The sequence below is a fragment of the Colletotrichum jinshuiense genome, chromosome 4 (genome assembly GCF_051148585.1).
Source record: "Colletotrichum jinshuiense chromosome 4, complete sequence".
Taxonomy (NCBI): Eukaryota; Fungi; Ascomycota; class Sordariomycetes; order Glomerellales; family Glomerellaceae; genus Colletotrichum; species Colletotrichum jinshuiense.
In genome coordinates, this window is record NC_139311.1 from 3,197,060 (window position 1) to 3,211,101 (window position 14,042).

The following is a 14,042-nucleotide window of genomic DNA, read 5'->3' on the forward strand; positions in this document are numbered from 1 at the left end:
TGCGGGACGGTCGTGGCCAGATGATACGATCTCTTGTGGGTAGACATGCACTGGCTGAGGATCAGATTCCGCGTGATATTACTCTTGGATTATCGAACGAGGACAAACCCTCTATGTCAAAAGGAGCTGCCCACGAGCACTCCCCGCGAAACTTGGCTGTCCCGCACTTTGGTGCATACGAAGTACTAATTGGACTGAATTCGCAGGAGGTCTGGAAGCTTTCTCGGCTCGCGAGATGATTGTCCGGGGGAGGTTGCACCTGCAAACTCAGCCACTTGCAGACGACACATCCGCCGGCTACGCTTGCCATGAGGCCACTGTAACTGGTATGATGCGAAGTCCATGGCGAGGCATAGGTCCTCTCGCTGGAGAGGACCACGCGGCAGTTTCTGCAGGGGTTTGTGTCGGCCATCCTGCTCTGGTGCTTTGGTTCCCTTTGGGTGTTTCAATTTTAGATTAGCATTGCTGGATAGAGGATCTGAGCATGGTTAAATTGAGAGCACAATTCCAATTAATACGTCCAGATGCTTCAAGGTCGCGAATCATGCCCAAAGGTTGGGCGCCATCGCACAGCCCGTGAGAAGTACCAAGTCGGGACACTGCATGAGAAACCTGCGCGGCGTGCATTAGTGCTAGTTCATACCACTGGAGGCATGTTTTGAGATCCCCATTCTCAGAATATTAGACGCGTATTCTTGCTAGGCGCGTCTCCTTATCTTACCCCTTATGTACACTCCTTTAGATATCAGCAATGCGGGATATGGAGCCATGCCACCCGGCGAAAAGCAGAGGATGAAGCATATTGTCTGATTGTGGCCTCTGTTTCCCCACATTCTCGGGAGGAATTCAGTACATGCTGCACCCTCGGAAGTGATCTCCCAAACTTGCGTAGGTGCCAGGAACCTATCAGTCTGAAAAGAGCTGGTGCCCCAAAATCTGGTCACTGAGGCGCCGGGACATAAAGATTGATTGCGTCAGACTCCCGCCTAGACTTGGGGGACACCCTCAAGTCTGCCTAGGCAATCACACGGTGACCACTAAGCTGATGGTTAATTTCACCGTCTAAAACGGGCACGTGCTTGGTCCCGACATTGACAATACCACTTCAACAACTCTGGGATCGTATCGAAGACTTGGCAGTCATCCGCACCCATGGCCATGTACCTCCAGACCCCCGGCTCAGTGTCCTGACCAGGCTAGTTTCACCGACATAGAACGACGTAAAAGGCACAATTGACGCCATCCCCAGGCTCATATCCAGTAGCACACTCCCAAATACATGCCCACAACCTAGTTTGGGCGAATTGGCATTAATGATGGAGAAGGTAGCCTCTAGAGAATACGCAGAGAGAATTGGCGCTGATGCGGGGGGGTTGTGGGCAAGGTGGGATCCGTTTTAAGCTTATTCTGTTGGTTGTGCTTTGTGGTATCGGGGGCTGGCGAACTGAAATGCCATGAACTGGTGTTCATCAAATGCGACTGTTGCCAAAAACGTTCCTGGATGCTTTGGTGCCTTGAACCACCGCTTTCCGCCGGGCGAGAGACAAGTTTCATACTGATATAGCATAGGATCTACGACCAACGACGGAAGTTGTCGGATATCTGAGCCTCACCATAGACTGATGTAGCCACTCTGATGCGATCTTTAGTGGGTAGTTGGTTTGAAACCTCATGACTCTCGGAGTCGGTTGCTCGCCGCTTAGTAAGACAAAGCCTATAGGACCACGTCTCTAGATCGACACTCTGCTAACCACTCAAAGACGTCTTTAAAATATAGAAACGGGAAATAGGAAAGTCCCGAGAATAGCAAAGCGCCCACATCCCGTAGCGATGATGGAGTAGCAAGCCTGCCAATGGGTGATTCGTTATTGGCGGTTAGGGGAAACCTTATGCTAAGATGGGTTTCTTCCGGCCGCTCTAGCTGATGGGTTTCATCCGACGGCTGAGCCTAGTAATCAAACCCATGCATTAGACAGCGCAAGATCAATTGGGGACTCTCAAGTAGTTACGCCGTGCTAGGACAAGGGTTGGAGAGGTAAATGTTCCGCGTCCTTGTCTACGTGGGGGATTGACCTACTAAAGGCGAAGGCAATACGCAGGCAGTAGTGGATAGGGGGTTTCTGTGCCTGTCTTATTGCCACGAGGCCGCCTCACACAGACCTTTGGCAGACCCATGGATAGCTGCAGGTTACACACACAATTGAACACTATTGATTCTAACGCGCACTCGATATTAGCAACCCAGACCCTTGACGCAGCAATTGGACGGACTCACTTCATGTCTGACGAAGCAGACAGCGCAAAGTACCGGGAAGTACGGGCAGCATCAGGAATCAATCTCTATTGTTTACTTTAGGGTAGTGCTGAGACTTATCGTATCTCGACGTGAAGATCAGTAGTTGTTTTCAAAGTCCTGATGGCATTTACTCAATACCTTTGTAGTGCCTACCAAATCCACACTCATGCCCATCGGTTTTTGTTGGTGAAAGGTGCCAGGCTCTGTTACTTTCCGAGCATTTCTTCCAAGTGCCCCAATGAATCAGAACAGATAAGATAACATATCGCAAGTCTTTTTTTTCATTTGACACAGCCTGACAAGAAACGGCGGATGTAATCAAGCCACAGGTCACTATTTACATCCGCCACTAAGCCTCAATGGTATCACCGGCTTATGAATCCAACCTACATCCCGGAAACCAATGACTAGCCGCAACCTAAATTCCGTGTAATGATTAAAACCATGGCTTCTAACAGTTTTTAGGCTGGTTCGGTAGGTCCGGTTTTAGATCAAATTAGCCACTGGTGAGTATGTTTGTCTAATGGCCAATGAATGTGTATATTCTCTTTCCCCGGCAATCTTTTTGTTAAACGTACGATATGTAAGCGGCTTTCAGCAATGCCCGAGAGCAAGAAGCTGAAGGACTCACTTCGCATAGAGATCTCAAGATGGTGGAGACTGCCGGCAACGGGTAGCTATTCGAGCCCGGTCCGGTATGGTTGATGCCAGGGGCAAAGAGAACCAATCCCGTGAAGTTTTAGTAGCCATCACGCAGTCTTTACGGTTAAATCGTTTTTGAGATGAATTACTTAAACACGAAAGAAATTCCATAATAACAGTATAAGAATTATCTCAGAGTTGCAGAACCCAGCTTTTCCTTCATCCACCATTCATTACATCTAAACAGAAAGTCCCTGGTGCTTTGAGAACCAAGATGTCGACCTCTTCAACTTCTACCAAAGCCTCGGTGACGAGTAACACATTTCCTGTAGCTGCAGGGAACATTAAACCTACGACTATAAACACACGTGCGGAATACGCAGCAGATATCAATACGCCTGTTACACGGTCCGAAAGGTTAGCGCGGTACAGCGAGAACGCAATGAAACACTCCCTTTCAAGCCAACTTCTAAGACCGTGGTATAGGTGTGAATTATCTTTCTGGCCCAATTTGGGCATTGATCGAAGATGGTGGTTTGTCACCATCCCCGCGCTCTGGATTTCCATGCACAATGCCCAGTACATCTGGGGCATCCCACTCATGGGCAATCCGGAGCTGATGTGGGAAACCCGACGCCGGCTATTCGGCAAGTTGCATATCCTGGGCAGTGGCTTCGCCATGTTCTGCGGGCCGCTGCAGTTTCTCGATGGTCTGCGGCGCAAGTACCCAGCCGTCCACCGCTGGATCGGCCGTGTCTACAATGCCGGCATTGTTCTCGGAGGGTTCAACGCCTTCAAGATGTCATTCAACGCTGCCTGTCACCCCTCTGGTCAAGTCGGATTCGTGATTCTGGCTGCCATATGGCTAGTTACCTGCGCGATTGGACTGGTTGCGGTCCTGAAAGGCGACATCAAGGCCCACAGGGAGTGGATGTTACGCAACTACGCTGGGACCTACGCGGCAGTTACGCTGCGCGTTCAAGTACCCATTCTCGTGGCACTAGGCATCCCCGAGTACTATGCGGTTGCTGTCACGGGCTGGTCTTCCTGGGTTCCGAATATTCTGTTTGCCGAGTGGTGGATCACAAACCGCTACGCACGGAAGCTAAGCGTGGAGTAGCTTAGCCTATCATTCTCATCAATGTCGGCGACTCGTTTCTGCGCCGCACTCCTTCAATGAATCACCAAACGGTGGGCTACTAGAGAGATGGGCATTTGCTTAGGATTCAAGGGGTAGGAGCGATTGGAATTGATTGGGACGAGTAGTTAGGTCATCCAACACGCCGAGCATTTAGGCTTTGGTACAAGAACAATTAAATGCCATAATCCGCAAGAGAATCCCGCTTCAGCACCTAGTTGGACTTCATGAGCGAATCAGTTGGCAGATTTGTTCTTACAAACAACTGCTATCGTCTCTGATCCATCGCAGCGGCGGTGCTTGCTGAACAAGAATGAGTTGAGAGCAGATTTTCTATCTACCTGCAATGAAAGCCGATTTGGCAGAGTAAACTGCACAGGCAAGGTTCGTTATTTCAATAAGTTTCGGTATATTTTTTTTTATTCCTAGAAGAGCCTATCCTACAAATGTTACATTTATAGAGACCAAGAGCTTTGGGGATGGTACGGCCGTTTGAGCAAAATGCAAGGTGAGACTGGCCGAACCATCAGTCTTTCAAGCCGATTTAGTGCGACGGCGGAAAACAGTGTTCTTCTTTTGTCTTTCTGCGTGTCCATCGGCCACTAGAAGGAGACCGTATATATGGTCGTGAAACGCTTTGGGGATTAGTGTAGCCGTTAGTCCAACCTCCCGGTTGTGGCGATCAACGAGTCCTGGGCCGTTCTTTGATGGCCTCCGGCGGATCCACCCCCACTCCACAGCCCTTAGTTCGACGTCAAGTCTCATAAACATGAGTTTTATTCGCCCATAGATTTCTCATCGTTCATTAGGGGGCTTTCTTGAAACTTTTCAACTGTTTTCAATAACGGTGTAACTGCCTTCGGAAGCTCTAAATATCTATGTTGCTTTTTCCAGACTCCCATCCCCCCCCCTCCTCCAAAAAAATAAATCATGCAAGTCTATAAATCTAATGGTACAACAATCTCTAATTGGAATATGCTACCTCCGCCTTTCCGTGTCTCGTTCACAGGCTAATTGTCTAGATGCAATCTAGCATCCTCAACAAAACCCCACATCCGGTCCCAATAACCGGCACAAGAGCTCCCAAGGCCCCCTTCACTGCCGGAGGAGTCTTGTGCCGTATCTACAGGGCCTTCCTGGGAAGTTGAACACGGCCATCCTGTCGTGCAACGTCCACGAATACGTCATTGTATAGTTCGAAAAAGTGGTTGCAGAATGTCGAGTCCATAGAGTCTGGGTTGAGAAGGGCCTTCGTGAGGGCGTCATTGAGGAGGGAGGTCTTGACCAGCGCGTCGCATGGAGGAAGAGTTTCCAAGTTATTGGCTTTCACCTGTCGACAATGTTGTTAGAATTTACTTTTACTTGAGGTTTCGAAGTGGTATTGGGATCCCGGGGCTGGCAACTGGGATCGGGAGACGAGGTCCAAGTGTGGTGAGCGACTGAAGCGGAGTAACTTACCGGCCGTAAAGTCGCCACCAGGACCTCACGTCTTTGGAGGCAAATGTAGGTCTTGAAGAATTGCTTGAAACCTTTGCCCTTTTCCATGTCGATCTCCTGGAGTCTGGTTCGAATAGTCTCTAGCAGGTCCCGAGCTTCGCGGTCAGGGGGGATGCGCACGGTAAATGCACTGGGCGGCTTCTCCGGCGAGGATTGCACAAGAATAAGGCAATGGCGTGCTGTCATCTTTTGTGATTTTCGGAAGAGATCGTAGCTGGAGATGTGGTGATGCTTGGTGCTGGGGGTCAAAGGCCGGTGAGATTATTTCGAAGGGCAGACGACTGGCCTCGTATATTTATGTCCTCGAACTTGGCGAGATACGTCGGCATATTCTTTTGGCCAGCGATTAGAGTGGTTTTCTCATATCCAAAAATGAATGTGATGCTGAATACAAGGTACGCTTCGCTGCCCATTTGACAGCGCGCTCCGCGACGTGGCTTGGTGCATTCCCCTCTGCCCTACACTCGCGTGTCAAGAACGTGGTGTTCCTGGACCGCCACGCCACGCAGTTGAAGACAAAGGTCGAAGTTTGGTTTTGGTTAAGACTCGTCAAAATGAACAAAGAAGCGAACAACAGAGCGTTTAAGCGGGCAAAAGAATATACCCACGTTCTCTGAGAATCGCAGCAGCTATCGCAGCGGTTCAGGCATTCTCGCGCCAAGACATGGCAATCTGCACATCGTGGCGTCTAGAAAACCCGGTTTAGTCTAGTCACTTCCACCCCAGAACTAGGCTAAGAGAGCTCAGAGAAGGAAAATGCGGTATTGGCTGCTCCAAACTTCATGGCACAGGATTCGTCCGCATTTTTCAGTCATACGGGGCAGTCGAAACACCAGCATCACGGCCTGCGCGAGGCACCTCCGGGGAATGTTCGTGGTCTCAGATGGCTCTATGGGAGAGTTCCAAATATCCGGATCTGGTGTGGCTGAGGGCATGGGCCATGGCTGGTTTCGGTCGTGAGATGAACACTGGATGACTGTGGCATTATGGAACCTCTTGTCCCCAGTGCTTCTTTCCAGAAACGGCATCTCCAACTGAGGTAATGTCTAACCCTGAAAGATGAAACCCAACATGCCTGTAAAAGGCTAGGGTGTTGGCCTGTATCAGCCATGTGAATGGAGTAAAAGTGCTTGGTTTTCTGACGAAGTTGGATTAGCTACACCGGCCACCTCCGCACAAAAACAGAATGTCGTATTTATGCCCCTTCGGAGAGATTCATTCCTCCCAAGATGAAATTTTCTGTGGTTTAACGGATTGAACGAGCGTTTCGAATGTTTCTAGAAGCATCATCGGTATCTTCCGGATCAAGCATCTGGGCGGTTTTGGCCCAGAAATCCCCTGGCTCTGTGGAAGGTTCGTAGGGACAGAAATCTGGAAAGGCGATGAATCATTAATGCATTGTTGACTCAAGATGCTTCCCAGAGCGGAGCTTGACCGTGCTGTCTGTTAAAACGCCATCACCAACTTGTCTCCACTGAAGAGCGACAGGCCTAGAGGCGGTTATTGCCAAAGTAAATCGATAATGTTACCGTGCAGATATACCTGAGCCACGGAGACCAAGCAAGAACGTCCAGGGAAGGGAATAAAAAGGAGAACCTGCTGATAGCAATAAGAAATGAGCTCGCCAAGCATAAAGTAGCCCAGGTCTATGGCCAAGCAATCAGTGTCATGGAAGAAAAGCTGTTAGTCAAACGGCAAGCATAAGTCGTTAAGTTATGAAGAGTGAAATAACAAGTTGACCGGAAGAGCTTTTTGCGAGAACTTTCGTGCAGCAGCAGCGGGGAAGTAATCCAAGGCAGATTAGTCTTACGCAGAGGCCAATGGTTGGGCGGCGGTGTGATCCAAGCCAATATGGACACTATAGTCATGCTAGGGGCCGCGGATTATCGGATGGGCTCGGGCTTGCCTTGACTCGTCTATGGTATATGGTAGGAACATCACCATCAGGTGCGACAGGAAGCCAGCGGAAGCCGGCCAGAGACGCCACACGCGTGATGTAGACCCAAGAGGGCTGGGCCGAGGGACGTTAGTGCAATGGTGGCAGAGTCGAGCGGTGCAGCCTGTCCTCGGAAGAGGCCATTGGACGTGTGCAGCAAGGGCTTGGGAGGCAGCGGCCTGCTGGTTCTGGGGTGCTGGACGGGAACTAGTAACTGGAAAAAGCAAGAAGCGCGACGTTTGGTGGGCTGTCATGTGTGAGACCTGCAGATGATGCATGGTGTACTCAGGCCATCGGTCCTACTTCCCCTCCTAATCGATGGTGTCTCTTTCGTCGTGCTGTAATCATTCAATGGGTGCAACGGAGCCAACTAGTGAGGGATCTTCCCAGCAGACGCTGCTGGGCCTTCCAAGTAACCAAGGAACCAAGAGGAAGCTAGCGAGCGACGTGTTGGCGATGACGCAAGATGAGGATCGAACACCATTCGGTAGGAAGCGGCGGGGGGGAGGGATGGAAGTCATGGTGAGGTTGAGCGGGGAACGGAAGCGAGGTAACTGTATAATGTATGGTACGTACCCGTTGCACATCCTCGGATTAAGGTAAGGTAGGTGCGCCGGCGCACGGGCTTTGTGCCCACTCAATGGCAACAACGAGAGATGTGGGCCAGCGCGTGGCAAATGTCACTCAAATGATGATTAGACTTTGAGAAACAACAACGGTAGAAGCGGCAGTATGCCAACAATAAAAGTGCGGCTAGAAAAGTATCGACGTACCCGTACCAGACAGCGGAGAATGGTGTTTCTTGGTAAACGCTAATATGATTTGGAGTCTAGGGCGGCCGGTACCTGAGGGACAATGTGCCGGGAGGGGCGATGGGGGAGAACCTTGGGTTCATCTCGTCCCACAGCGCCGCGCCCTACCTCATGCTATGCAAGCCTCCCCTCCTCTCCTTGGTCAGCTCACCCCCGCGATATTCGTTGTCGTTCGAAAAGGTTGTTCTCTCAAGGCTCGTATCGGTACTTTGTGCATGCAGTTTATGCAATGCGCCCGGCTGGGAGCTCACATCTGAGTCGACTTTGCATGCGGCTGCATAACGGCGCCCATAGTCCAGGCAACTCGTTGGTTCTTTGCAAAGTATAACCGCCGGTTACCCTGCTCTGGCCTTGAGTATTGGGGGCCGGAAGCGTCTCTGTAAAGTTGCGGAGAAACGTGTGCGGCGGAATCCATAGGCAAATGCAAGTGAGTGTATCCGCATGCAAGGTTGAGATGGCAACCACACCACACCATCACATTTCAGCCCCAACCTTCCCTCCTCTGCTTCTCTGGTTTCCAGGGCTTTCTTCCATGATTCTGGTCAGATTTTCGTCGTCTTGGACCACCCGGTCAGGCTTGCCTCCCGTCATGCTCGTCACTTCTCATCTGTTTGTCCCATGCCCGGTCCCAATATTCCCCACAAAACCATCTCACACCGACATGCATCAGGCTTGGACGTCCCGGTCCCATTTTTCTCTCTCTCGCCCACGTCCCCTGTCCCTTGCTCGGCGTCCGCCTCTGCATGCCACTTGCAGCCAGTTCCTGGTTCTGGCCTGGGCAACAATGCCGCTCCCCGAAGGCCTCATCATGCCAACCATCTTCGATGACCATCTAGGCCTCGGCCACCCTGCCACCCTGCCACCCTACCAGCCAAAAAACCCCTTGGCTGGAGACCAGGGACATGAGAAGGAATGGAAATCCATGGCATTGGGTTGCCAGCGTGTCACAACGTTCCTTCACCAACCGGCTGCCGCGTAGAGGAAAGAAGGCATCTGGCCGGGGTATCCTCAACCACAGAGACCCCGGAAAGTGAAGAGAATCCGCCTACAACGTCGGCCATAGAGGCACATTGACCCCAATGCAGCGATGCGAGGATTATGAAAGACTGCGTCTTTTTCTGCTGACGGTCAGCATCCACCCGGCTCCGATGGCGCCACCACGACTCGGCTTATCCGCCCACGGTACAACTTCCAAGAACTTTGGAGCTTTTGTTGTATGCACAGTCTGATCCGTTTGTCATACTTTCATCTTCCCGTTTCCATTTACTTGGGCACACGATAAACCCTGTCCAATAAGCATAATGTGCGTGCTCTGCCTCGTCAAGCTCTGTCTGCCCACTCCAGAGTCGTCGCCGCCTTGGATGCTCACTTGACTATCCCTCCAGGATCTCCCCCCTCCCTTATTCTGTCGGTAAATGCTGCTATTCTTGTTAGCAACCAACACATCAGTCCAGAGCAGATGGGGGCTAGCTCGGGCGAGCCAGGGGTGTGTCCTGCGGTAAACTTTGGGCCACTTTGGCGATCGCTGGGAATACTCGGGCAACAGCGGCACTTCTTTAACCCTGCCGAGCATGCGATCCCAGCCCACGGACATGTCGGACTCACTCATACCACGCGGCACCTTGGACTCTCAGTCGCTGTTCGGGCGATAACTCAGCCACGGTGTTCAGCTGATTGAGATGCATCGAGGCGATATCACCAACTACCCGTTCCTGTTGGACGTACGAGGCAGGTTCCCGAGGTCTAGTTTCTTCCAACGCCCAGCCTCTTGGCTTTGCCCGGCGTTGGCTTGTTCATCGTACTCGCGGCTCGTTGCAAGAGTTTAGCGACCACACCAAATCAAGTTTTGTGCCTCGTCCAAAGCCGGCCTGTTAAGCTGGTCGAACGCGTTCCTGTACACCGCGAATTTTAGCCTGCAGCCCTGATGCGTCTCTTCATTGGTCCTGCCACGCGAGCTGCATATCCTTGGGTTCTGTGCCACGACATGGACACGAGCCCCTCTCGATGCACAATAAGCAACACAATATGCTTGTCCAACAATAAGAATATTATGCATCAATTCAGTCCGCCTCACGTCCAGCTCGTGCCAGCGAAAGTTAATCAACGCAAATGTGGCTTGAAAATAACTGACGGCCCAAGTTCTGTTTGACCATCTGGCGTGTGAAGGTGTCGATTTTCTGTCCGCAGCCGACTGTGTTTCGATTTGAGCATGTTCCATCAATTGCAAAGACGAAGACGTGCTCGTCGGGTTGCGGCACAGACAGCCGCAATGAGGGGGATCTTCACCATAAAAAAATAATACCATGGCCACTCACTACGCAGCCTGCAGTGCTGCCTTGCCCGACTTTTGGCCATCTCGTGAGGCGGAGTTGGCAACATGTCCGGCGAGACTGACGTTGACTCTTGTTCGCGGCCGGTACCAAATCCTTCTGGCCACCATTGGCCGAGGGATACCGGAGAGCTCACCACACAAATGGCTCGAATTATATTAACCACACCGTTATGTACCGTCATCTTCAGAGTTGGCCATGCCTGAAAACAGCCCACCCTTGAAGCCTGCGCTGACAACCATCGCGTCGGCGTCGATGCCCAGACGACATCACTGACAGGGATGAGGGTGGCTTTGTTTGGCCGTCCTGCAAACTGCAATGCCATCGGCCCTGGCCAGCCACCACACTCCTTCCTATTCGTCACTTTCATCACCCAAGCTACCTGTCCAACGGCCAGCCTGACAAGGTAGCACTGAACCTTGTCGAGCCCTGTTGTCGTCGTCCAACCTCGTCTCTTAGCTGCATTCGAGCTACGCATACCGGATGGCGTATGCCTCATCCTCCGACTTCTAGTTCTAGCGCGTCTTCCTCTGCAGTGTCGTAGTTCGGCCGAGACGGGGTTTTCATTGACGCACACCACGGGCCTTTCCAACAACATCGACCTCACCTTCGTCCCATCGAACTCGCTCTCCAGCCACAAATGAAGCTCCAGGCTCTTCCCGACTCTCCTCTGCATACCCCAAGATCGTCTTTTCTCGTATCACAGACTTGGCACCATGTTCCCTGTCTCTCCACCTCCCGCATTCCCCTCCATGGGTCAGACAGTAGCCTGTCTGCCGCCCACTTTGCCCAAGACTACTGCAAGCCGCAGTGGAGATCGTCGAGAGGTGTTGGACAAGGCCGAAGATGTCATCGCGACCTCCGCCCTTTGCTTCTTCGTCTCCTCGTCTTGCCGTCCACAGGCAGGCCGGGCAAGCCGGCCACCTGTTCGCGGCCTCAAGATATAAGCATACCAGCCATCCCGCCTTCTTCGAACCTTCTTTCCCCATCTCCCCATCCTCTTGCAGCTTTCCCCAACCTCTCCCCATCTCCCAGCCAACCCCCTTTTGGTGGCATTGTGCTGTCAAGTAACTCGTTCGTTAAGGTTACTTAAGAGACTCTCGCTCTAGCTGAAGCCTAGTTGAACCCCTCGTTTCCTCCAACCATCGTTTCAAGAGTATCTCTCGTTGATTCCTCTCACCAAACACACCCGCAGCCATGAAGTTCACCACTGCTCTCTTGGCGTTGGCCGCAACAGTCCTCGCAACTGAGGATCATGACCACGACAAGGGCAAGGATAAAACCATTACCAAGGTCACGGAAATTGTGACCACTTACACCACTCTATGCCCGGTAACGGTTACGAAGCCCGGCCACGGTACGACGTACTATGAGACCATCACCACGACTTCCACAGTGGTGACCAAAGTTCCCACCACCGTATATGAGACGATTCCTGGCCCAACCGAGTATGCCACGGAGACGGACGTGGAGTACACCACCTACACGAAATGGAAGCCTGTGGTAAGTCGAAATGCCAGGAAATCGCCCTTCCAAAGCTAACAAGACCGCAGACCAAGACCATCACTGGCCCGGGCCACACCTACGTCACCACTGTCACTGAGGTTTCTACGGTTGTCGAGAAGGTCCCAACCAAGATCATCGAGACTGTTCCTGGCCCTACAGTCATTGAAAAGACCAAGGAGATTGAGTACACGACCATTACGAGCCTGATCCCACACGTGAGTCTCAAGACGATCTTGGGAAATACTGCAATTTGCTGACAACCTCGGACAGACCAAGACTATTACTCAGGATGGCCAGACAGTTACCAAGACATACACCGAGACTTCGACCATCATTACCGAAGTCCCGACCAAGGTTTGGGAAACCGTGAAGCTTCCGGATGTCACAAAGACAGAGAAGGATGTCGATTACACGACACTTACAACAGTTTGCCCAGTTGTAAGTAAACATTCAAGGAGAAAGTCATGCTGAGCCCGCTTGGACTAACGATGGCAACACAGACCGTGACCAAGGTGGTAGATGGCGAGACTAAGACTCTGGTCTACACCACAACTTCCACGATTGTGACCAAGGTCCAGACCACTGTGGATGTGTACACGACCCTGATTACCACAAAGCACGTGTCCACCGAGGTCTATGAGACCATCACGAAGCCAGAGACCACCTACAAGACCGTCGAGGGAGAATCGACCTTCTGGGTGACCCTCACTGGAACGAAGAAGATCTATGTCACCAAGGCGCACACCATCACCGAGGTCATCCCTGTGACCAAGACAAAGCAGGTTGACGTGACTGTGCCTGTCACGGTCGGCAGCGACGAAGTCGTAACTAAGCACTCGTTCATCTACGTAACCGTCTCTGGAACAGTCTACGCCACGCAAACCAGAGCGCCCAGCACCGTTGTTGTTGGCACCACCAGCGCCGTGACCATCCCGGTGACCACCGTGCAGACCACCGCGGCAACCACCGCTCCAGTTGTGGTCCCTCCCAACGCTGGCGAGGCCCTGAGAGCACCGGCCGCTGCCATGCTGGCTGGTCTCGTTGGTGTTGTCGCGCTGCTCTAAGCATTCAACCTTGAGATACAGGTTTTCTGGTTCTTACTTTCATTCCATCTGAATTCAGCATTTATCGCTCTTATATGAATATTTGGCTACACTTCTACGGCATCCCCTCGGTACCAAACGGTAATCCATCTGGGGTTAATGAACCGAGCATTTTTTGGTCCGGACGACTTTTACGACAAGCTCAAGGCTACGACGGCATGGATATTACCGATATACCCAAATTACGCTCTTTTATGACGAACTGGAAAAGCCGGAATAGGCAAAGGTACACAAGCCGGATGGCAAGGCATTGGATAATGATATTTCAGGCGAACATGGGATGGGTACTTAATTCTATTCTGCAACAAACAGGTTACACGACTCTCACGAACAGAGGCCAGACCAGCCGACTAGTAGTAGACCTTAATTCTTTTCTTGTATATACACTCTTGTCGAAGGCGAGGAAGGCTCGCGGTGGATAGTTGGAATGGAATCGGAGGAGATGGCTGCTAGGACTGGTATGAAATAATGGCACATCCGATTTTTCAGAAATTACAAGAAAAAATTGCCCACACCTGATTGTTCGCCGCCCTCGCTCACGATAAAATGATCCTGCCGGCATTTCCTCGCTGAGAATGTGTGTTTGTGTGTGCGCTGACCGTCGATCGGGAGCGATGCTACCTCGTGTCGGGATGCCGATGCGACGTTGGCCCTTGGCCGGCGCCAGGAATGCGGAGGCGGGAGCGGTGTGTGGCGCTGGGGAAGCCTTGGTGGGCGGAGGGGGCGATCAGAGAGGTGTGGTGGGCATTGGACGTCGTCCACTCCGGAGGTGGTTGGGTTCG

The 14,042-nt window shown here is 51.9% G+C and overlaps 3 protein-coding genes across 3 annotated transcripts; 2 read left to right on the forward strand and 1 right to left on the reverse strand.

Moving 5' to 3' along the window:
* Positions 1 to 3,503: 3,503 nt before the first annotated feature.
* On the forward strand, positions 3,504 to 4,058 carry EsH8_IV_000791 (DUF2306 domain-containing protein; the record flags this gene model as incomplete). The annotated part of the gene is made up of 1 exon (XM_083265681.1): positions 3,504 to 4,058. One exon carries the CDS (start codon positions 3,504 to 3,506, stop codon positions 4,056 to 4,058), a length of 555 nt encoding a protein of 184 aa, XP_083124576.1.
* Positions 4,059 to 5,199: 1,141 nt separating this feature from the next.
* On the reverse strand, positions 5,200 to 5,759 carry EsH8_IV_000792 (uncharacterized protein; the record flags this gene model as incomplete). The annotated part of the gene is made up of 2 exons (XM_083265682.1): positions 5,200 to 5,406; positions 5,535 to 5,759. The coding sequence occupies 2 exons, from the start codon at positions 5,757 to 5,759 to the stop codon at positions 5,200 to 5,202; spliced, it is 432 nt and encodes a 143-aa protein (XP_083124577.1).
* Positions 5,760 to 11,848: 6,089 nt separating this feature from the next.
* Positions 11,849 to 13,221, forward strand: EsH8_IV_000793 (uncharacterized protein; the record flags this gene model as incomplete). The annotated part of the gene is made up of 4 exons (XM_083265683.1): positions 11,849 to 12,154; positions 12,205 to 12,372; positions 12,428 to 12,595; positions 12,658 to 13,221. 4 exons carry the CDS (start codon positions 11,849 to 11,851, stop codon positions 13,219 to 13,221), a joined length of 1,206 nt encoding a protein of 401 aa, XP_083124578.1.
* Positions 13,222 to 14,042: the final 821 nt, after the last annotated feature.